Here is a 24,182-nt window from a genome sequence, read left to right as displayed (position 1 = left end):
GGTATTAGCGACACGTCGTCTGCACAACGCGGCGAAAACAAACATCTAACAGTTGACTGCCGATGTTCTTATCTATCTAGTCGACACCACCAGCAAGAACACATTTTCCTACTTGCCGGTGTTTATTTTTATGTCATGCAACAATGGTGAGTTTTTAAGATTGTTCATAGTGCTCCGTCAACTCGCCAAAACGGCGTCTATGATGAGTTGATTTTCCTACTGAGAATGGGCTAAGTCTGGGAGTATTCCCCAAACATGCTGTACTTGTGGGTTCATTTCAGTTTTTACTAAAGGTTAATCACTTGCGGTTTTCTATTTCAGAGCCACCAATAAGTAGCTTTGAAGGAAATAAATTATCATGTCCTCTGGAAGTTCAGGTATGTATTGCTGATTCTCTTGTTCAAATTTTAATGTTTTCACTTCATGATACCGTTTTGAAACCAGATGGCAATGGCTCTCTTCGGAGATCAAAACGCAATCAGAAGATGGAGCCCGAATATGAACCATTTGACAATCCAGAGCTGACACTTAAGAAGGCAACACCAAAGAGAGTGACACCGAAGACGGCGACACTGAAGAAGCATGATCGAGGAACTGCCAGAGTGGGAAGTGACTTGAATGGCCACACTAAAAGGAAACAAGAATTGGAATCGGAAAGACACATGAGAAGGCATATCAGTCCCTTAATTGGATTTGAACATTTAGATAACCAAGCTAATGGACAAACTGATACGCCAAAAATTAGGGATGGTTCCATAGAAAATACCTATACATCGTCAAAGCGTCCTTTCACTGAGTCAGAGACTCTGAGGAATAATCGTCAAACTAGATCTTCAAATTCCAAACCAAACTTAATTGCATTCTTAACTCCAGTATTCTTACTCTCTCTGTACGTCTTGATTTGTATGTTTTCAAAGGGAGATACAAGTCATAACTTGAAAAGTTTGTTTCCTCAGCAGTCTGATAGGCTTTGGGGTTTTGTATCCCATGGCATGGATGACTCAAATCCCTTTGTCTTGCTACTAGTTCACAGTGGTCAGCCTGAGTTGGCTAACTGCCTTGGAAGGCACATTGCAAAAAAGGTTGTCTGGGGAAGGACTAAACAATCCACAGATCCGATAATTGTGGAGGGAAGAAATGAACATTCTAATCTGCTACTAACTCTTAAGCCACAAATGGAGAAACATCATGCTCTCGTTCTACAGAATATTGAATATTTGGATGGAGATGTGGCTAATAAGCTTCACTTCATTCTTGATACATATGAGCCTTGGATTCCAGGCGGTGTCTATGTACTCACATTGCATGTACCCAATATTAAGGATAATTTGAGCGAAAGTTTCAGCACTATTCGAACATTCTTACAAAAGAAATGGCGTTTAAATGATGATGTCTTAGACCCTTTAATTGCTAGAATATGTAATTTCGAATATGTTGTCAAGAATGACTTAAATCCATGCAAGTAAAACTTGTAAGTCCTGAACATTTTAGTGCAATGAAATAAATCTAATTCCAACGTTTCGATACGTTTTTAACACTGTGTTTGTTGTGAAACACGTATGGTTATTGTGGCCGTGTGTTTCCCCAACTATCCTGATTTAAACGCTTCCGCCAAAATTCAATCTCAACAGGTGTGCATTGGCTTTTCAGAATGACCCATTTTATACATCATACTTTTTGAAAGATAATGGGGAAATTTAAGTAATTAAGAGCTTTTATTCGAAAATTCTCTGTTTTTTACTCTTACCTTGAAAGTAATTCGAATTATGGGTGCCTCACAAGCTGAAAATCTGCGTGATAAGGTTGGCAATCCTTTTCCAGCCTTCATGTGTTTAGGGTGTGTTGTTTTGTTATTGTTGTTGTTGTTGTTGCTGCCTTGTATATTCAAGTTTTGGGCGTGAACCCCAACATCCGAGTTTTGTTTCCAGCGTTTCAGCAAAATCCTTTCGTACTTGACATTCTTGAGATTTTATTTCTCTTTAAAATGACATGTTCTCGCAAATATTTTTTGCTCTTTATCGCAAGCTTACTATATTTTGACATTTGTAAGTACCTCTTAACCCTACAAAGTTAACACCTCATTGCAAATTTAGTTCTCTCTTTCCCCTCCCGTTTGATATTGACTTTTTTTACGCACTTATCATCTGCTCCTCCAATACTGCTTCTAAAACTCATTCTAAAGCAAAGTTCTTTGTTTAACATTGCCCTAATTTTTGTTCCAGGTAATGGATTGGAATGTTATGTTTGTGACAAACAGAAGGGAAACGATGAAAAATGCATGAAGACTATCAAAGTTTGTGAACATGGTGATGATATGTGCCTTACCGACATCCGTTGGGGAAGTAAGTATCAATGAGATGTCTTGCAGCATAGCATGGTAGCTAAACAATTTTTTGTTTATTCCTCATTAATTGTTCACAGGTACACCATATTGGGAGCTTGGCGCGCCAAAACAGTATTATGTTTCTAAAAGATGTGCCACTAAACAAGAATGTGACCGTGAACATAGAGAGCGGATGCCATATTGTACTTATGTGTGGTATCTTGATTGGAAGTGTTCAGACTGTTGCTCTGGAGATCGCTGCAACTACTATGTCATAGTAAGAAAACACGCTTTGTATTTTCCAGTTAAGGTATGTGTGTTACCTATTGTTTAAAACCTTTCTCTTTTTTATTTATTTTGCAGTTGAGTGGCAGCATTGCTAAGGCTAGTGCAATGGTTTTATCAGCAAGCCTTGCAGCTGTTTTTGCCGCAAGCAGGTGGATTCTTGGGTGACCTCTATATAGGATACTCTTAATTACAAACCAAGAAATTTTCAGTCTGAGCACTGAGTGTTTTGATAACCTCATTCTGTGGTGTAATTAGTTTATCTTGCAACACAATTGAAGACTTTTCCCTCATGAGATTGAAATCCAGATATTGTCTTGTTCCCATAATATTTTTTTGTTTATGAAGTAGTGTTTTATCTAACTTGAAGAATTACTTTTGTATGTGACCTGCCTCTTTCCTTGGTTTTGAACTATTGGCATTATGAGAAGAGAAGTTACTGGTTAATTTTCTCTATCCTGGGGAGGTCTTTTGATCTCATCGTTTTACTTCTGTGTATGCATGAAACCTTTGTTTTATTGTATCGATCTGTCTTTTTCCCACTCTAATAATTTATGTTGTCAACTCGTCCCTGCTGACTTAATTATTAGTTTATGGAGCAATGTATGTTCCATAGCAACATTCCTGTTTTTTTTTTTTTTACATCAGTCTAGTTTTTGTGATGGCATCTTGTGTGATCAGTTTAAAAATGCTGATATGGTATTGCTGGTTGTAGCTCTTACAGAACTGCATTGTCAATGGATGTTTACAAGTTTGTTTCGTTAAATTTATCGATCTGTGTTAATGAATGAACCTTAAAGAATCTACTTTAAATGTATGTGTTGTGATGTACATTTTGGACTTATATTTTGTACTTTTAATTTTGTATTTTTACTCGGGGCACAATAGGGCACAGCTAGTGTCCCGTCCATTTTAAAAATATTGTTATAGTTTGTATTGTTACTCGGGGCACAACTCTGCATATGCATAGCTAACATTCCGTCCATTTTAGAAATGTTGTTTTTCATAGGGTTACCATTTGTGCCTTGCCTACATTGCAATGTAGAATTTCTATTTCTATAAGTTTCAAATATACATTTTTTATGATCTGAACATGTGAGTTTTTATTTAATAGTGACATGTGTAAGGAGACTTGTGACCCCCCCTTCCCCATGACGCTGCTCTAGGCCGGGTTCCAGGTTCCAGGGGCCTGCCGTCAGAGGTCGCTGCGAAGGAAAACGGGTGGAGTTCTTGTGGGAGAGGTCAGAGAAACAAAATTATACTGTCTGATATTAATTTTATTTCTATATATAAGTGTACAAACAATCATACATGGTTTTACATGGTTTTTATTTACCTTCTATGTATATTCACAGTAAAGTTCCTTTTTACAATTTGGTTTTTGACTATCACAAGCAAGATTACTCAAAATTTGCTTGCATGATGTATAGTTTATTCACATTTTTCGGTGATATCTTTACATGTTTAGGGCTTCTGATGATTTCGAGCAGCCCCCTTTTTGCATTGAAATGGTGTTTAGGTCATTGCAAATTTTTCCTGTGATGTTTTGATTTGGGCTATTCTTTAAGTTTCATTAAGAAATAAAATTCTTAGCCAATTTTACTTCACAACATATTAGGTTGGAAATGTCAGAGAATATTGGTAGTAGCGGACCAAGTGCTTGTTTGGTATTGAATCTTAACTTTTTTTTTGTTGCTTAATAATATTGCATGGAGAACTTAAGTTACTTTTATCCTTCAGTAGGTTCAAGTTTTAAGACTTACTCAAAAGTGGTGGGGTAGCTGTAGTAGTATGAATAATTAGCCAAGGAACTAACGAGTTGCTCAGGAGAGACAAGCTTATCATGATGCATTAAAATACAGACGTTTAGCAAACAAGAACATAAAATAAACTGGATTTTACACAATAATGGCAGTTTAGAACTGCTAGGATATTCTTAGTTTCAGCACTACATCACAATTCTTACACAAGACTGGTCTGGGTAATTTATCCAATCTATCTAAAACTGCGCACATCTCAGAGAATTGTCAAAGCTGCTTTAAAATACAAGACGCATTTAGATTTATCAAAGGAGTGAAATGAAAAGTACATATTTGTTCTATGGTTACAAAAAATAAAACCATTTATCCTAACACTCGTATTTGGAAAAGGAAAGATGAAAATGTACAGTAAAATTCTGCAGGAGCTACACTTTATATTGTCTACACAATGAAACGGAAAGAAAGGTGTGCTACCATTTTTTTTTGTGCTTTTTGAATAGGAAATAGACAAAATCGGATGTCTATGGTGTCAATCCAAAGACACCCCTCAAACATTATGATATTTTCTTTTCCCCCTTTGCAACTCTTGTGTAGACGTATGTGAATTACATGAATTGGTGGCTTCTTGGCTTCAATTGTCTAATTATTTTTGGCAAAGGTTCAGCCTTTTGCTTGGCAACGATAAAATGACATGCTTTGAAGCGACAAAACCAGTAGAGGTGAAGTAGAAACACCTATTAAAAACGGTCTAATTCAAAAAGAGATTCCTATGGTAAATGCATCAACTTTTCTCCAGTAGTCATGGCAATGTATGGCGAGTGGTAAAAAAAAAAGAAGAAGTAAAAGGTCAACTCATGCCTTTGTGATGATGGTGTGCAATTCTAACACTAAGTTATTCCACTAGGTGAGTGAGTGGAATATTCTCTGAAAAGAGCCAGCTTTACTGTAGTTCATCCAGTTCAATAGAAAAAATAAATTAAGATTGGACCTCATACGACTAGCAATGTTATCAAGAGTGGATCTCAATCTACACATGAAGTGTGTATTTGCATGAGACCAAAGCGACAACAACAACAACAACAAACACAATAAGAGACTATGCAATAACATAGTGCGCAAGTTAAATCACTAGTGTGTAAAATGGTACGAACTCTATACAACATTGCACTCAGCTATTAGTGCTGCTTGCTTCGTTTTCCATCTGTTCATCCAAGTCACACCCCACCTATACATCTTTCAGTGCTTTCAGCTATTATGTTCTTAAATCGTCAGCACCCTACATACTTTATAATTTTTATACCCTCTTAAATTACAGTAATATACAATAAATATAGAAGCTAGAGGGCATATTCAAATTTAACAATACATGGACATATACTAGTTTTCAGAATCCTGCCCACAGGTTGAAAATGGTGTAGAACAATAATTCACTTGCTAGCAGTAAGTGATAGAACTTCACCAGCCAGCCTATGGCCAAAATTATGGATTTCAAAGGAGGTATTTTGCACCCTTGAGCCAGAAGCAAATGAGGTCAACTCAAGCCCAAGAATACTTTTCCGGTATTGAAGGAAACTAGATGATGTCTACAATACATACACAATCGTACAAGAACAACATTTCAAATATTAGTAAATTTACATATACCAAACAGTGGTAACTTTCAATTCAAGTAAATGAACCTTTTATTTTGGGTCTTTCCAAAGTTTGGGGAGAGATATCAGATAAAACTATGAAACTGAATAAAATTTAAAGCATCTGTAGTGAGGACTAAAAGAAAGGAGCCCAAGAAAACATTAACTAGAATGCGCATGGCAATTTAAATGGCGAACTAAAACCTCCAGTCTTCAACTTAAAGAAAAAAAAAGTTCTCCAAACAATACGCCTAAATTTGTGGAGTTCAATAAACATTTACGTATAATGTATAGGCACTTTAACCCATGATGCCAGATACTATGGACAGCAGGTCAAGAATCCCAATTTGGAAATTTAACATACTGTACAGTACATATGCCACATGATTAGTGTAAAGACAAGACCATAACGATATCACAGTAACTAATGGCTTTATACATCAAAGATAAATACTCTGTTTATCTCTGCTTGGAATACCATGCATAGCCCTGGCATCATGGTATGAAAAGTGAGAACTGATGACATTTAATGCACTTATATATTTTGCTTCTCTCTTGTTTTTATTTCAGGTGCATTGGGGATGAAGGCAAACTACTGTAGTACTTCTTTCACCTTCAATGGCTCTTGCAACATCTCACTGTCACAGTTATGCCTTTGTCTTATCATACATTATGTACAAAAATAAATACATAGAGTACTAGACAGATTTGCTTCACACCACCATACATTCTTCAAGGTCTAACAGAACTCAAGTGTCATCATCATATACACCATAAGTCTTCTATCTAAAGCATACTGGTTCTTATTTTCGCTCTTTTAAAAACTCACTGTCTTCCCTTTGCTTTGATTCCCTCACTCTATGCACAGCACAATCCATCAAAGTAGGAGCACAGTGGCAAAAGAAAATAATGCAGTACAAGTAAATTCATTAATTTCTTCAAAGTTCATTGTTTCTTTCTGAATCATAACACTAAAAAAAAAAATCTTAGTCCATTTTGTTACAGTGTATACATGCCACCAAGTCGTTGCAGCCTCGCGTTGACTAAAAGAGAGGTGTTTGCAACGACAGGGCGAGGGGGAGGGGGAAGGGGAAGCCTCGCTGAATGTCAACTCGCCTGCGGAGCAGGGCCAAACGTCACACCGTTCAAACCGTCTGTGTTCTTACGGAAAGCTTCAGAAGTAAAAAGGAAAGTATAACACACACACACACGCACAATACAATATTTTCACGACCCTAGTATTTTAAAAATACAAAACCTTTCTCATGAAATAAAGTGAAGTTTCCCTTAAGACCACAGAGACTGCGTGTTTGGCAGTGTGGTCGGCACATCAGTCGAGGCATTGGTCACAGCACAGTGGACGACGCCCCCGCGCGGGCATGGAGGGGTTCTCCAAGGCGACGGCGAGGGGCGTTGTGGGGGGAAGGGGGGGGGGACCTATCACAGTGGCGTTGCGCCCACAGGGGCACACAGGGGGCCCGTGGCCGACGGGGCCTCGAGGGTCTCGCCGAGGGCGTTCATCTGAGGACGAGCAGGGCGGCGACGACGCCCAGCACGGCGGCGGCGCTGGTCGTCCGGACGGCGGCGCTGTTGAGGCGCGACTGCTCCTGCGCGCCGATGGGGTTCAGACTGTTGCCCATGTCGTCCGCCATGACGGCGTTGTCGCGCGCGTCGTCCGAGATGGTCTCGTTGTCGTCGTCGTCGTCCTCGTCGCCGGGCCGCTTCTTGCGGTGCGGCCGCTGCCTGCGTCGGTGGCACGACGGCTCGGGCCGCCACGCCCTCGTGATGTTGGGGTAGGTCGCCTCCGTGTCCTCAGTGCCCTGCGAACAAAACGCCAATGAAATACATTAGGACGCCGCTCCTCTGTTCCATCCACCAAAAATTTGAAACGGCCCAAATTGGAGTATGATGTGCTGGAGCACACCCTCGACCCTGTATATGACTGTACTGTATGTGTCGCTGCCAATAAAGCCTGAAGGTAGGCAACAAAACAGTTCAATCCGCCTGTAAGTCGGCAAAACGTGCGACATGGACCCGCCGCCCAAATGCAAATCCCGGGTACGCGCCTAGCGGCGCCACTCGGCCACGCCACTGCTACGCTACGCCGGGCCGGACTGGCAGGCAGGCAGACAGGTGGAAAATTGGGAGCGTGGAAAAGGGGGGAAAGAAAAGCGAAGAGCGCACGACACAGCGCCAGGGGAGATTAACGCGTAAACAGGAAAAGCGGAAAGGGGCAGCCAAGCCAATGGCGGCAGCCACGGCCATGCCACAAGCGAAGCACAATGCAGCCGAAATGCTCCATCGGACACGACAGTAACGAAAATAAAAATAAAGATTGGTGAGAATTTATTTTTTGGAGGGGGGGGTCTCTGCGATAAAGCAAACACGCCACACGAAGGTCGGGCGGAATTTGTCCTCGGCGGAAATAAATAAGGGGAGCGTTTTACTGGAACACGTCAAGACCTTAGCAATCGCCCCGCCCCGCCCCGCCCCGCCAGCCCGTCCCCGGGGGCGAGGCCCCGCCCCAGGGCCCCGGTGCAGGTTAGCATTTCCAGGTTCGGCTTTCATTCTGCAAATTGTTATTAGGCGTTCCCTTTTTGGAGCAAAGCCAGCTGGGCTGGTCTCGTCTTGGGATCGACGGGGCCGGGGCGGGGCGGGGCGGGGCTGGCCGGGCTTGCCATGTTGTTGTGGGGTCACAGAGTGGCATCAACCCTTCCCAGTGGCGGTGGCCCGGGTACAAGACGCACAAAAATCGAGCGGAAACTCTGGGGAACCCTGCGGAGCCCGTGCCAACATCCAGTCGCAAGTTAATCATCCAATGTGATGTAAGGGTGTTCCCGAATTTCAGGGCTGAGCTGCTACGAGCGCTCTGCCAGACCTGCCTTCGAACCCTGCCGTCGTGGACGCGGTGCACAGTGGGCCAGAAGACCGACGCGTTTCGAGCTCCAGACTCGCTCAACAGGGCTCGAATGGAGCGTGTGACCCCACCTATGGATTCCTCGTTCGGAGAGAAATCCATTGGTGGGGTCACACGTTCGGTTCGAGGCCAATTTAGCGCAAACGCGTCTAGAGTTTTGACCGCCTCCACCGGTCTTCTGGCAAATCCACTGCGCTGCGTGCTGTGCACCACCAATACGTACCGGTAGCAGCACCGGCTTCTTGGCCCAGCACAGGGGCTTGAAGGAGCCCTTCCGCGTGGCGTCCTGGAAGGAGCCGAAGTGCTTCTCCCAGTCGTACGTCACCAGCCGCGTCTCCAGCGTCATGTCGCGGAGCTCCTCGGGCAGCTTGATCTTGACGGGCGAAGAGTTCCTGCAACCAGACGAAAACAACGATAAGTTCCACTTTGCGAGGTTGGCCACCGTCCAGGAAAATAAAAACCTCTCAGAGGAAAGGGCGAACATGGGAAGCGAAAACGGATCGAAAATGTTGACCAAGTCCGTTCAAGTCCGCCGGCCGAAATTAGTGAGAACGAAAGTGCGCGTTCCGCGCACTGCACTGCATCATGCGCAGAGGGACGGGGAGGGCCGGGGGAGCTCCGCGTTGTCCTTGTCTCGCCCTGCTTCGCCCCGCCTAGCCCCGCCCCGTGTCCTCCATTCAAACCGCCCGCCAAAATGTCACTTTCTAATCAACGAGCGACGTCGTCGGCGAGGGAGGGCCGCCGTCTTCCGCCCCCCCCCCTTTTCCTTCCTCCTCCGGACGACCATTAATAACGATGCTGTTTGACCGAGGCGTTTGACATTCAAACATGGCGGGGGTGGGGCAGAAAGCAATTTGTCCTTATTAGGGCTCCACGCTGGAAGTGGGGCAGTCGAATGCTGCCCATCCATTTTCGCACTGACGCGCCGCAATCCTAGTTTCTTTTTTGGTGCGTTCCATGGAGCGGGCGAGAATCGACGAAATTGAAGGTATTTTGCGTGCGAGGGTTGAATGGAACCCAACCTAAAGCAGCATAACCTCGCCTAAGCGTGCCGCGTCACTCCGCGAAACGTGTGCCGAGGGCGAAACTCGTTTCCGCCCTTTCGAAACATTGACAGCGAGGGAAAAAGAGAGAGAAAGAGGTCTTCCAGGAAGAAAAGACCCCCCCGGGTGCCGGCGTGCCGGTGGCCGCGTCGGGGCCGCGTAAAAACTGCAACTACTCGCCGCGCTGCCCCGCGCTGCCCCGCGCCCTCTAATCGCGACGCGACCCTCTCGAGCCGAAAAGCGGGAAAGCGGGGTGGAAGTGACTATAATTTTTGGCGCCAGACACTCCAGACACCCGCGGGCCGCGGCGAGGCGTGGCGGGCAGGGCGAGTGCGGAAGCGCCGCGTCTGTCCGCCACTCGGCCACTCCGCCACGAGCGGAACAACTTAAACCGCCATTTATGAGCGAGAATTTCTCGGCAACGCTCGTTCCGAGCTGCGTCCGAACACCGCACAGTGGGCCAGAAGACCGGTGGAGGCGGTCAAAATCCCGAACGCGTTTTGAGTTCCAGAGTCACTAAATGGGGCTCGAACCGAGCGTGTGACCCCGCCAAAGGATTGCTCTCCGAACGAGGAATCCATTGGTGGGGTCACACGTTCGGTTCGAGTCCTACTTAGCGACTCTGGAGCTCAAAACGCGGCTAGAGTTCTGGCCGCCTCCACCGGCCTTCTGGCCCACTGTGCGCTCGCCGCGGAGGCCGTGAGGGGCGGGCCGACGGGGAGGTGCTCGTTCCGGACGCGGCCCTCACTGGCGCCGGCGCGGCGCAAGGGCGGGAAAAAGCGCGCCAAAGAGTTGGGAGGGCGAAGGCGAAGGGCTGCCCGTATTAAAGTTGGCGGGAAAATGGGCAAATGCAAACGCGACGTTCGAAGCTGTAATGGCGCGTAATCTGTAAGGGCTTTGCGCGCGTGTGTGTGTGTGTGTGTGTGCTGCGCCGGACGGGGATCAAGCAGTGGCATGTGGGGACGGGGATGGCACGGCGGAGGAAGAGAAGAGAGAGGGAGAGACGGAGGGAGAGAGAGGGGGCGAATTATTCAGGCGAGGCCTTGCCACGCGCTAAGCGCTTTTCCGGGGGGTTGATCCGACTCGTAGCACACGTCGCGTATTGTGCGCCACCAGAGAAGAAAAAAGTCCTCAAAGCCGTGTTGGTTTTTTCGTGTCCTTTTTTTTGCAGGTCCAGCCAGCCAGCCTTTGCAGGCCAGGCCTCTGGCCCCGCACGCGCGATCCACCTGCGGCAGTCAACCCCGAGACCGTCCTCATCCTGGTCTTCCCCGCGGCCGGGCCGAACAAGGAGAAACGCGAAACAATTGAAAGGGAATTTGTCAGCATTCCAAACAACGAGGGGGCTGAGCACACACTTGTGGTAAAGACAATTCCTCTTTTTTTGCTGTTGCGAGCAGTGTACCGAAATCGGCGGCAATGTGCCGTGCCACGGGCCACGGGCCACGGGGGTAAAACAGGGTAGTTTTGCCCCGAGTATGGGGCGGGGCGGGGCGGGCAGTGCGCCAATCTGGCCCTTCAGGACGTCGCCCTCTCTCAGCCCCCCTGCGCCTTCCCCTTGGGGGACGGGCGGCGGATTTACAAAAGAAGTTAGACACAAGTTGGAAAGTAGGCTAGCGCGGAAGAAAGGTGTGTTGGCGCCGCGAAGCGCCGGCCCTCCCCTCGCCGGATTGGAACTGGCCGCGGCGCCGCGCTCACACTTACAGACAAGGCAAATTAGTTTCTTTTCATCGAGCGAGGGGTGCCCCCCGCGTGCCCGCCCAGCTGCCCGCCCTCGTGGCGCCACTACTTTGGAGATGCCACCCGAGTTTCAATTATTCTCTTCCTGTCCCTACCCTACTTGCATTCACTGCGCGCACCGCCGCGCACTGCTCGGGGGGCCACTGCAAGGCGCCCTTCAAGGAGCCAAACCGCACTGCAGCACAATGTGCGCGCGCGCCCGTCTGTATTCGTGTGTGTGTGTGCGCGCGCGCGTGTGTGTGTGCGCGCCTGTCTGTATTCGTGTGTGTGTGTGCGCCTGTGCGTGCACACATTTGTGTGGGGGATAGTGCAGGCGCCACGCTACGCCATCGTAAAGTACGATTAGCACAGCACTCCTGCCCCTTGCGCATATGCTGCACGCATTACGTGCACTCACACACGCGCGCACGCTCGCTCATACACACACACACACACACACATACACACACTCCGGTAGGTGCATTTGCGTCCACGCAGCACGGAGGAGGGAGGGGTGGGGGGTCAAACGGTGAAGGCGCAGGCAGAGATTTTTAGGGGTCAATAAGGGCGAGCCTAGGTAGGGTAAGTAACTGCCAGGAAATCGGAGGCAACCATAACAAACAGGGGCCAGGCCACAGTCAGCCGCAGGCTCACCCACAGGCAGGCAGGCAGACAGACAGACAGACAGACAGACAGACAGACAGACAGACAGACAGGCAGACAGACAGGCAGACAGACAGAGACAAAGGCACACACGCGCGGGCGGTGGCTCTCCGCAGGGAGCAGCGGTGCGAGTGAGAATCAAACAGCGGAGCAGCCTGGCAGGTAGGCAACACGCCGCCACGGCTGCCCGGCGGGTCGGCCTACGCTGCAGGCTGTGGGGCGGACGGCGGCGGCCCACCTCCATTCCAACGGGCATGACGTGCGCACGCCACCTGCGTGGGCCGCGTGGGGGCACACCCACACCGACAGTGCCCCGAGCGCGTGCGGCGTGTCTCGGCGCGCCTCACCTGGGGGTAGTTGTCTACGCTTGCCTTGCGCAAGCCGTACCGCCAGGCGTAACACCATGCGTACAGTACATCCCGCATCGGCCGCAAAGACTCCGGCAGTGGCGCCCGGTGTGGCCTGGGCCTGCCTGCGCCCTCACGCGGCGGGGCGGCCCCCGCCTCGGCCCCCGCCTCGGCCCCCGCCGGTGTCACTGACAAGCTCAAGTTCCAAGTTGCCCGCCGCCAGGCCCAGGCCTGCGGGCTGCTCGCGAGGGGCCGGCTGCCTCTCTCGCACCCATCGGGGACCACCCGGGCCGCGCCGCGAGTGCGAGAGAGAGACCCACCCCGCTCGGCTTCCGCGCGCTGCGCCGGACAGGCCGCGAGGGGTAGTTACGCGGTGGTTAACGAGGGGAGGGGGGGGGGCTTCGTAAAAGTGAGGCGAAGGTTAGGGCGGGTCAGGAGCCCTGCAGTCATAATCGCCCCGAGACGTCGTTGTCGTCGTCGTCGTCTTGGCCCGCAGCGGCGGCCAGGAAGCATTCCCCCGAAGTGGGCGAGGTCCGACGCGAAAACGCAATTGTACACCGGAAAGCAGAGGGCCCGGCTGCGGAGGGGAGGGGTGGGGGTCTCTAACGCTTTTGAGGAAAGGGCCCGCAAAGGATATGACCAGCTCGGAGGGGGTGGGGGCGGGCCGGGGTGGTCGCCGGTCGGCGCAGCGCCCAAGTCACAACTCAGGGCAAACCGCAGGAAACAGACCTGGACCAAGATTCCGCCAGCTCTACACCGCAGGCAAAGAGGAAAGGGGGGCGGCGCGGTGCGGAGGGTCGTGGAAATGTTTGGCCAAGTCCCTGGACCTGCGGTAAATATGGACGGGCGGTGGGAATATGCGATAAACTAAGCTCCGGCGCCACGCCGCGCTATCCGCAGCCATCGCCCTCCCCCTCCCCCACCCCCCGGCCCGCTTTGATGTCCACCGCGTCCCGCCGCGTCCCCGATGCGACGGCAAACTGAGCAGCCAGGGACTCGGCCGCCGCCATGCGCGCCACGCCGCCACGCCGCGGACAGTACTCCGGACTCCGGACCGCCAGCGCCGCGATTTTGCGACCCTCCGGACTACTCCGCACTCTGGGCGCGCGGCCCGCGCGGGGTGCGGCAACTTTAAATGGAACCGTGAGGATTTCCGACTTGCTCCTGCTTCGCCTTGGCTTACTTTCGGAACCAATATGCTGAGAGGCGGGGAGGGCCAGGCAGGCATACAGTGTAGCCACCGGCCCACGGCCCCACGGCCCCACGGCCTCGCAAAATCCCGCATCCCGTAGCTATGCGCGGCGCCACCGCCACCGGGGACTGGCCGCGTTCACGTTCGCATTTGCCATCAGCCCGGTGGGACGGCAGGGACGCGGGCACTGCACTGGCAGGGGAATTTGGGGGATTTGGTAGTGCACACTGTGGGAACAGTGGGCCAGCACTCTAGACGCGTTTTGAGCTTTTGCTAAACAGGACTCGAACAGAACGTGTGACCCCACCAATGGATTCCTCGTTCGGAGAGCAATCCATTGGTGGGGTCACTCGTTTGGTTCGAGTCCCATTTAGCGACTCTGGAGCTCAAAAGGTGCCCGGGATTTTGACCGCCTCCACCGGTCTTCTGGCCCACTGTGCACTGTTGGGAATCAGCCCGCGGCTTTCGGGCCAGTGGGTTCGTGCTTCCTCGCGCGCGCTGCCGCACTGCTGGCCGTCCAGACATCCTGAAGCTCGAGGCGGTGGAGGAGCGAGGGCGCAAAGCGCAAAGCGGCACAAGCCGAGGCACAAGCCCAGCCGCGCGTCGGCGTTTCATCTTGCTCACCTCCCCGTCTCGGGGCGACCGGGACCACGGCCTTGCCTCGCCTCGCACATCCACGCCGACACCTTTCTCTCCAAACTCGCACTGCTGCCCCCCAGGGCCCAGGGCGGCGCAGGGCGGCCCCGGCCGGCACGGCGCGCCCGCAGACCAAGTCCAGCGCGGCCAACTTCCACATTCCCAGCAACAACTCGGCCGAAACAGCCGGGGAAGCCAGCGGCGGACCGACTCCGAACCGCGGCGTCTGTCTCTCTCGCACCGCGGCGGGACGCCCCGCGAGTGCGAGAGGGACGGGGCCTGCAGGGCCGCGGACACTACTCCCTCTCCAGCCTGTCGATTCCAGGCGGCTCCAGGCGGCTCCAGGCGGCTCCAGGTCCAGGCGGCTCCAGGTCCAGGCGGCTCCAGGTCCAGGCGGCGCCAGGCGGCCCTCCCGCGGGAACCACGCCGCGTCTTCCGGACTTGGAGACCAGACCGGTGAGGCACCGAGACACTTTAATCAAACTTATTAGCAGCAAGTTGTCGGGAAAACCGCAGCGCTGCGCCACTGCTATTCGCACGTCGCTATCCGCACGCTTTGCAGTGGCGTGGGCGGCCAGGTCGACCGCAGCGCCGCGCAGCACCGCGCAGCGCGGAGAGAAACAGACGGCGAACGCGTAGCCGCGTAGCCGCGCAGTCATACCGGGCCAAAGTTATGGGGGACGGACCTAGGCTCCGCTGGGCTGCGCCGAGCTGGTCCCCGAGGGGCCGGGCTGGGCCAGGCTGGGCCCGCGACGAGGACGACGAGGAGGACGAGGACGACGAGGAGGACGAGGACGACGAGGACGAGGCAGGGCGGCAGGGGGTGCGGAAAAGGAAAAATAGACGGCAGAGAACGACGCGGCGCGCACTCTGGCGGAGGAAATGAAACTTTTTGGCGCGCAAACTTTTCGAGTTTTTAAATTTGAAGCGGCCCCGATTTGCGACAAGGAGGTTAGGCAGTTTTAGGGGGAGGGCGCCTCCCCGTCCCGGCCCGGCCGTCCCGGCTCGCCAGCCTGCCGCCTCCCTCGCCTGCCGCTCTGCTGCGCGCTCAGCGTTACGGCCTGCAGAGTGTACACCGAAAAGGGGCCGGGATCAAAACTCGGGATGAGCAGGGCTCGAAAAAAAGGGCGAAAAATAAAAATAATATTAAAATGCAGCCCGGCTGGCTGGGTGGCTGGCCACGGTTCATCGCGAGGGTCGGAACGTTGTGGGGCCGCGAAGCTGCCGGCAGCCCCTCCGCAGAAAAACTTGGGCTTTCTCACCGACTCTGACCTCGCCTGTTTGGCTGGCGCGCTGGCGCGGTGGCGTGCTGGCGCGCTAGTGCCTGGCGGCGGCGAGGAAGCGAGGCGGCGCGGCGGCCTGCCCAGGGGTATTTGGCGAGGGCCGCGCAGGGCCGCAAACCCACTGATTGGTCGGCATGGCATTGGCCCGAGTTCCGAGTACAATAGGAAATAACACCAGGGGGGCCGGGGCTGGCCGGGCTGGCCGGGCCGGGCGGGGCCCGCGGCGGCCGGGGCTTCGACTCCCGGCCAGGCCAGGGTGTATTGGCCCGACCAACAATCATTGGAGGGAAGGAAAGAAACTTGTTCGCGGAGCCAGAGGGAAGAACAGGGGGTGGGGTGAGTACGCGAACACACACACACGAGCACACACACACGCGAAGCAGCAAGAACAAAACTGTCTTTACGAAGGGCAGGCTCGTTCGTTGATAAAGTCCATGCATGCATTTGGGGCGCACGGCCGCTGGCGGTCTGCTGGCTGGCTGGCTGGCGGGCCCCCCGGCCGGATGGTGGGCTCGGATCGCCAAACAAGGAGCCCGCCCGACCCCCGGCCTGGTTCCGGGTCCCCTCACAATGCGCTCCAAGAGGGTTACACTAGTCTCCTCCCCTACACTGGAGATCACTGCAGATCAGCCAGCCCTCCAGGCCGCCTCCAGGCCGCCTCCAGGCTTCCCTCCCGCCCTCCACGGCAAGGTGCGGCGCGGCGTTAGGTTCGCGACGGAGGAGACGCGTTCGAGGGGAGGGGGGGGGGTTACGGCTGATTCCGCATGAGGGCTTAAAGTCCTCGGTACAAAGGCGGATCCTCAATAGAATCGACTGTATAACGTGAGTGAGTGAGAGAGCACGAAAAGGGCGGCATCAATGGCGACTACCCCCTTCCTCCCTCCATCGGGTGTCGGTAGCACTGCAAAACGCGCCGCGCGTCGCACAGTGGGCCAGAAGGCCGGTGGAGGCGCTCAAAATCCCGGACGCGTTCGCACAATGGGACTCGAATCAGGCGTGTGACCCCACCAATGGATTGCTCTCCGAACGAGGAATCCATTGGTGGGGTCACACGTTTGGTTCGAGTCCTGTTTAGCGACGCTGGAGCTCAAAACGCGTCTGGATTTTCTGCCCACCTGCACTGTTCTTCTGGCCCACTGTGCGTCATAGAGAGGGTGTAGTTAGGACGTGCAGCGCTCCGCGAGTGCGAGAGAGACAGACGGTACTCACGGCATGAGCTCCTGGATGCCCAGCGAGTGCAGCACGGTGGGCAGCGACGGCAGCGAGTAGCACAGCGTCAGGTCCACCCTGGGGTAGTACAGCGCGAAGGCCAGGCACATCTCCTCGCGCGCCGTCAGCCCGCCCAGCGTGATGGTGGACCGCGCCTCCGAGTTGTACGTGCACTCGGCGATCAGGTGGTCGCCCTGCGGACAAAGACAACAACAACAACAACGTCAAGGCGGGAACGGAGACAACAACAACAAAGTGAGGGCTGGAACATCTTGTTTGCCAGTCGGCCCGTCGGGACGCTACACACTTGGCGACCAAATAAGAGGTGAAATTATATCTGGGGCGCATTGTATCTCTCCACCGGGCGGAAGCCGCTTTGGCCCGAGAGGCTCAGCAAGCTGAGTCCGGGTGGGAGGTCTCTCTCTCTCTCGCACTCATGGGGCGTCCCGCATGCGCGCGAGAGAGACAGACCGACGGGACCTCCCCTCGGAAGCAGCCTGCAGGCAGCATGCCCTCTAGAATAAAGCAGCCATCCCTATTACTTCCATGACTGCCTCGACACTAAGTCGGCACGGCACGGCACGGCACGGAGAATGCTTGCCATAGTGGTGTAGGAATCCCTGGTCGGGTGGTCTGGGCCTCGGTCTGGACTTCGGGCCGGACCGCGCGGCATAGGAGGACGAGTCTCCCTTCGAGTCGTGACACGACAATAGCAACAAATGAGAGGATTGCGAACGCCCCCCCTCCCTTTCTAAACCTCAGCCACGTGCCGAGAGGGGCCTCGCTGCGCACACTGACAGGACGCACTGACAAGTAGCGGAGTCCGGCAGGCCATGGGCAGGCCGCCGGCAGGACATCGGACTAGCAGACTGGAAGGGCTTGAATGGAAACGTCCACGCAGCAGGCAGACACTCACACGCACGCAGTGCCACGCACACACACACACAGAGTCGAAAAGGACTGGTCAAAGGGACGCGCGGCACAGAAATAACGAAAACCACTATATCGGCCATGCAGTCTGCGCAATGTATTGCCGCCATTCCGAGAGGGAGGGAGCGAGAGAGCGAGAGAGAGAGAAGACGGACTTGTTGTGTTGTGTCGTCGCAATAAGAAGATTCTCTCAAGGCGCTGCACAGAATGAAAGAATTGTGTGTGTGTCGTCTTACACGAGTTTATTATATTTTCTGGAATGACATTCTTCCCTTTGCGACCCCCTCTCGCCAACTTGCAGGGGAAAAAAAATAAACGCAGTAGTGGCGGTATTTGAACCCGGGTCGCAATCAAAGTGCGAATGCGAAATTTTCCGGTATCGCGTGCCGGGAAAGCGCTCTGCGCGCGGCAACCCTTTTAAAAAAATCCGGCTTGACTTACTTTTTCAGGCCGCCGACGGAAGCAATAGTCGAGATGGGGAATGCAAGGGGTGAGATAGCGGGAACGACGACTTTTAATTGTTTCCCACCTTGGGCCGGCCCCGCCCCGCCCGCCCGCCACCGTCGTGCCGACGGGGCGTAAAGATTTCTGTGACAGGCCCCCACCCCACCGTAAAAGGGACTCGGGGTGGGGGTGGGGGAAATCCAGCCTCCAATTCCCCGGCTATAGCTATAGCTTCTGGGCGAAACCCGAGGAGCGTTTGAAAAGGTGGAAAGGGAACACCTTGAAGCCTCCTCCGGTGCGGTTCGGTTCGGTTCGGCTCGCGCGGTTCGGTTCCGGTTCGGTTCCGGTGCGGCGCGGCGCCACGCTAGTTGAACGGGGTTGACCCGGGCCGTGGGGGTCTTAGGGATGGACCAAGGCGAACTCCCAGGGGGCCTCGTCGAGGGAGAGGGAGAGAGAGCGGAGAGAGGGCGCCGGCGCCGGCGTCAGAGCTCAGCATGTTTTGCACGCCACAGTGCATCGCGGGCCCGCCACGGCCCGCCAGCCAGGCCCAGCAGTGCCGTCCCGTCCCGTCCCGCCCGCGCGCCACCGCGGCGCCAACGGCCGCCTGTTTTCCCCCCGAGTCCCTCGCTGCAGTAGGAATCCCAGGGGCGAAAGCTTTGTAATTTAAATCTAAAGTAATGTAGCGGCTAAAATGGGATGCGATGCGCCCTTGCCGCCAGGCCGGCCCGCCAGGCCGCTTTCCCGGCGGGGCGGGGCGGGGCGAAGCCGCAAGGGGGCGGGGGGCTCAGCGCGCACCAGCGGCCACCAGGTGCGTCTGGAGCGCGTCCACTACAAGGGTCTCATGTCGTCGGCCACCTCACGCGCACAAATCGTTTCGAAAACAGTGACCACTTCTGACGATTCTTTCCATTTTCAACATGATTGGCCGCTCTCTCTCTCTCTCTCTCTCTCTCTCTCTCTCTCTCTCTCTCTCTCTCTCTCTCTCTCTCCCCTCCCCGAGCGTGGAGCCGACGGAGGAAAGAGTGCCAGCCAATAAGGAGCGAGATCGCTGCAGCTGCTGCCGACGCCGAGCCGCCCCGTCCCATCCACCCGATCTGCCCGGACGGCCCGGACCGATTGATGAAATTATGCCCAAGGGAGCATCGGCAGCACTGTAACGCAATTAATCCCCACTTGAAAGGGGGCGGGGAGGGGGGAGGGGGCGCTCCTCTCGGCAGCGTTCAAACTGCTCGCGGATTTTCGCCAGTTAATTGTATCTCTGCGGCCCGCGGGTCGAAGTTTCAATAGTCTATACACACCACTTGCAAGGGGATTAGCCCCCCGGAATGAAAATTAGCGAAAGCGGCGAAAGCGCGCCGCCGCGGTCCGTTTGAATATTCCGGATGGAACACCGCCCCGCCCCGCCCCGCCCCGCCCCGCCCCGCCCCGCCCCGCCCCGCCCCGCCCCGCCTAATGAGCTGTATCTCACCCCGTCGGCTCGGACCAGCCGCGCGACCCCCTTCAAAATAAAGCGCGTTCTGACTGGCCGGCCGGACGCCACACCCGAGCGGCATCGGCGAGACCGTAAAATAAGACAAAGGGGAAGGGTTTCCCGGCCCCGAGGCGGACCAAGTTTGCACCGAGTTGGCCCGCGGCAGGTTTATTGCCGTTTATTGCGGACAATATGGTCATGACCGCTCTTTCTCATGGCAACTTATGAGTGCCGGTCGGCCGTGTCGGCCTTGAACAGTGGGCCGGACAGGGGCGGACCGGCAAGGTCAATGTGTGGGGGAAAAAATAGCGAGGCGCCGACACGACGCCAAGCCCTCGGGGTGCGGCGTCCCGGACAAGGTCCCGGGTCCCAGGGGTGGAATCCAGAATCCACTAACGCCGCGCGGCACGGCCCCAAGGACAGCGCGCTGATCGGCTCAGACTCGCCTCGCCCTCAAGGCGCCTCGCCAAATCAGTGAATTTTGGGAACGAGTTTTCAGACGGGGCCTTCCATTGTATCGGCAAAGCCTCGCTTCCAAGGCTTCCCGGCCCAAAGCCCGCGCCCGATGAAGCAGGCCGCCGTCTGCGTACTCACCGGGTACACCTTGACCGGCTTCTTGATCCGCCTGTACTCCTGGTAGTTGAAGTCGTAGTTGTTGTCGGCGGTGATCGGCTGCAGCTCCTCGCCGCCCCGGATTTGCCGAAACCGTACTTTGCGACCTGGGGGAGGAACAAAGGGCACCGTTAGTCCGACGAGAACCAATCTGCACAGTGGGCCAGAAGACCGGTGCGGGCGGCCGAAACTCCTGAGGCGTTTTGAGCTCCAGAGTCGCTAAACAGGACTCGAACCGAACGTGTGACCCCACCGATGGATTCCTCGTTCGAAGAGCAATCCATTGGTGGGGTCACACGTTCAGTTCGAGTCCCATTTAGCGACTCTGGGGCTCAAAACGCGTCTGGAAAAAGTGAAAATAGTCTCACCGATGAGGTGCGTGTGCAGCAGCGTGGCGAACACGTTGATGCCGGACTCGGGCAGCGCCTGCCGCGTGCAGTCCGCGATGCAGTGGCCCTCACTCACCACCTCGGGCCGGCCGGGCGGGATGATGTGCCTCCAGTTGGGGTCCAGGCCCACCGAGATGACGCCCGCGTCGAACTTGCGCAGCGTGGGCGTGTAGAAGACGCGCACGCCGGAGGAGTCGATGATGCCCGGGTCGATGTTGGGGTTGTTGTAGTGCGTCTCCATCATGTAGTACTTGGCGCCGGAGCCGGGGTCCAGCGGGTAGCCCGCCTCGGAGGGGAAGTTGAAGCCCTGTGTGAGAGAGCGAACGGCTTTAGTAGGAGAAGAAGCATCATGGCGCCGGCAGTTGCAACCTTTTTTTTTCCGCCCTCGGGGCTGCTCAGTGCTCGGGCAATAATGGTTCGGTAAATTAGAAGCGCCTGGGATGAGCCGGGCTGGCGGGGCTGGCAGGCAGCGGCCCGGCAGGCGGACAGGCAGGGCTTGTCGGCGTCAGGCGGGCCGGGCCGACCTAACCTAACAGCCGACGGCAGCGACAAGGCGACGTCATTTCGAGTGCGACCGAGTGCGACGCTAACGACTCGGTAATACGCGCGCGCCGGAGAGAGAAAGAGAGAGAGGCTCTGGGCTCATTAGCCGGATGGGGTGTGCAGTGTGTCGTCGTCGCAGCGTTAGAAGTGGGATAAAGACAGGGCGAAAATCGGCCGGGAAAAAGGGACTCTGTGGGCCGATCGGCGAAGAGGCGCGGAACAAACAACCCGAGGGGAACAGAACAGGTATACGCTTTCTGCTGTCGGGGTCGTTTTCGGCGGGGTCGGTTCGGTCGGTCCGCACTTGCCTCTCCGTCCATCCGTCCACTGTGACAGGCAGAGTGGCGGGGCGGTGGCGGCGCGGCGGCCTCACATGAAGAATGGCTGTCATGCACCGGCACCTACCACACCGCCACCACCACCCAGCGCATTGTAGCGCTGCCAAGCCCGCCCCGCCCGCCTCGCCGCCACGGGACTCGTCAGCCAACGCCGCGCTGCCCGACGCCAAGAAGTATCCGAGTGACCTCCCGACGGCCCCGCACCTCGCCGGCGCCTCCCGGACGGCCCGCCGGACCGCGCAGTCCGGCAGCTGAAATGTGGCTTTCGGAAATGGGGGCCAAGATGGTTCGGGGTCGCCGCCCGTTTCGTTAGATTCGCCCGGCGCTGCGCGCTGCGCGGGGACGTCTTCGGCGGCCGTCGTCGGGGCGCTCGGGGCCGCGTCCGGGAGCGCGGTGCCGCCGCCAGGACGCCGTCGATGGTCGCCGTCGATGGACGCCGCCCCGGACGCCGCCCCATCGCGCTGCTGCTGCGCGCGCCGCGCCCAGAGATGGCAATCAAGTGGAGCGCCGCCGTTTGCTTAACTTGGCCCGACCGCGCCGAGCCCCGCCAGAGCCCCGGGCAGCCTCGGCCCGAGCCCCGCCGAAGGACCAAAACTTTTGTAAAATATATACGTGGAATCACTGGCGCGACGTTCGGGACGTTCGGGGCGGCGGCGTCACGCATTCAGAAGAATTGAATTACTTTCGGCGCTGTCGGGGAAAGGGACGGGGGTCATTGTGATAAAGAGGAATAAGGAACGAGGCGCCGCCGGCTGGCGCTCCCGTCCTCCGCCCCGCCGGATATTCACCTCCAGGTGTCGTTGCCCTGACTTATTCCGAAACAAATAAAGCAGCCGGAGCACCCCTTGAGGCTGGCTCACTCCAACAGCGCCTCACAGTGGGCCAGAAGACCGGTGGAGGCGGACAAAACTCTAGACGCGTTTTGAGCTTCAGAGTCGCTGAACAGGACTCGAACCGAGCGTGTGACCCCACCAATGGATTCCTCGTTCGGAGAGCAGTCCATTGGTAGGGTCACACGTTCGGTTCGAGTGCCGTGTGGCGTGCGGCGCGGCCTGTGCCTACCTCGCAGGCGGCGCCTTGACTTGGCGTTCTTTTGTTGCGGCAGCGGCGAAGGCGAACCGAACTCCATCTGCGGTGTGTCGACGCGATGATGGCCAATTACAAGGCGGGGATCGAGGTCGGACCCATTGTAGCGCGCGCGCACACACACACTCACACACACAGCGCAAGCTGGAGGCAGATTAAGAGGGGATGGTGGTGGGAGAAGCCGAGGACGACGAAGTGTGGTTCGGGCGTATGTGTCCTGCGCAAGATTGATTGTGGTGCGGGATACTACCCCCACTGGGCCCCCTCCCCCTTCCCCTCCCCCACCCCCTGCCGCCCCTAGGGAGTGTTGTACAACCACTTGCGACTGCCTCTTGTCGCAGGATTGGAGGTGTGAGGCGGCGGGGGTGGGGGCGCTGGGGGTGTGAGGTGGTTTCGAGGTCAGGGGGTGGGGGTCGTGTACCATATGAGGGAGGCTGGCAAGGGCGTAAAGTGTGATGTGTGACGCCTATTATTAGTCGTCGACGCAAACTGCCTGCGGGGGCGGCGGGGGCGGCGGGGGAGGGGCTCTGATGACAGGTTTCTGGCGCTCCTTGGGGAGTCGGAAGGGGGCTGAAAGGAGGGTATGGCCACCGAGATTATCATAATGATGACTATAATGATAATGACGTCAGAGTAATGGTGGGACGAGACAAGCTTCGCCATGGCGACGCATGTACATGGGGCCGCGCGGGGCGGGGCGATCGGACGGACGGAAAGACAGACAGACAGACAGGCAGGCAGACAGACAGACAGACAGACAGACAGACAGACAGACAGACAGACAGACAGACAGACAGACAGACAGACAGACAACAGGCTTACCTCGGAGCCGACGGCCCAGGTGACGACCACGTTGTGGCAGCTGAGGAACTCGTTGGGCATGTGCGGGTGGTAGCAGGCCTCCCCGCGCGACGTCACGTGCTTCTCGAACTGGCTGGCGTCGCCGGAGCACTCGTACACCACCAGGTGGTGCAGGTACGCCCGGTTGCCTGCCTGGTGGATGGGCTCGTACTGCAGACAGGGAGAGGCAGTCAGAGTGTGTCCGGGCTAGCGCTCGCCGTACTCAGTGTCCATACTCACGCGTATCATGTGGTGCTTGCGGCGCAGGTCCGGCAGCTTGAAGATCTTGCACCAGTACAGCGTGTCCTCCGTGTTGGGCAGCGGGACCTGGAACAGGGAGGCGCGTCGTGAGTCGCGGTCCTTTACAGTGCAGGGGAAGCAAAGCCAGCCGCGCTAGCGCCTGCGAACTGCCAGATACCCGCCCGCCACACAGCGCTGCGGCGGGGCGGCCTGCCCGCACGGCGCTCTGCGGCCGCCCGCCACGCCGCGGCGGGCGGGGCGGGGCGGGGCGGGGCGGGGCGGGC

General features: G+C 55.2%; 3 protein-coding genes across 3 annotated transcripts in view; 2 read left to right on the top strand and 1 right to left on the bottom strand.

The window, feature by feature from the left end:
* Positions 1–9: 9 nt before the first annotated feature.
* Positions 10–1,535, top strand: LOC117651587. The gene is made up of 3 exons (XM_034395728.1): positions 10–146; positions 322–377; positions 445–1,535. Exons 2-3 carry the CDS (start codon positions 359–361, stop codon positions 1,464–1,466), a joined length of 1,041 nt encoding a protein of 346 aa, XP_034251619.1. The 5' UTR covers positions 10–146; positions 322–358; the 3' UTR covers positions 1,467–1,535.
* A 146-nt stretch (positions 1,536–1,681) lies between these two features.
* Positions 1,682–3,700, top strand: LOC117651588. The gene is made up of 4 exons (XM_034395729.1): positions 1,682–2,045; positions 2,223–2,342; positions 2,422–2,600; positions 2,687–3,700. The coding sequence occupies exons 1-4, from the start codon at positions 1,985–1,987 to the stop codon at positions 2,774–2,776; spliced, it is 450 nt and encodes a 149-aa protein (XP_034251620.1). The 5' UTR covers positions 1,682–1,984; the 3' UTR covers positions 2,777–3,700.
* Positions 3,701–3,867: 167 nt separating this feature from the next.
* The window catches only part of LOC117651586 (MOXD1 homolog 2), a 210,464-nt gene continuing 190,149 nt past the window's right edge, over positions 3,868–24,182 (bottom strand). Inside the window, exons 4-10 of the mRNA XM_034395727.1 lie at positions 23,899–23,985; positions 23,641–23,829; positions 20,831–21,158; positions 20,445–20,569; positions 17,006–17,199; positions 9,140–9,308; positions 3,868–7,819 (exon numbers count right to left, since the gene is read on the bottom strand). Of these exons, the coding sequence (XP_034251618.1) occupies positions 7,517–7,819; positions 9,140–9,308; positions 17,006–17,199; positions 20,445–20,569; positions 20,831–21,158; positions 23,641–23,829; positions 23,899–23,985 (1,395 nt within the window). The 3' untranslated portion in view covers positions 3,868–7,516. The remainder of the gene's footprint in view (positions 7,820–9,139; positions 9,309–17,005; positions 17,200–20,444; positions 20,570–20,830; positions 21,159–23,640; positions 23,830–23,898; positions 23,986–24,182) is intronic.

The sequence above is a fragment of the Thrips palmi genome, unplaced genomic scaffold, assembly GCF_012932325.1.
Source record: "Thrips palmi isolate BJ-2018 unplaced genomic scaffold, TpBJ-2018v1 HiC_scaffold_6, whole genome shotgun sequence".
NCBI lineage: Eukaryota > Metazoa > Arthropoda > Insecta > Thysanoptera > Thripidae > Thrips > Thrips palmi.
This window is presented reverse-complemented; position numbering and strand designations above follow the sequence as displayed.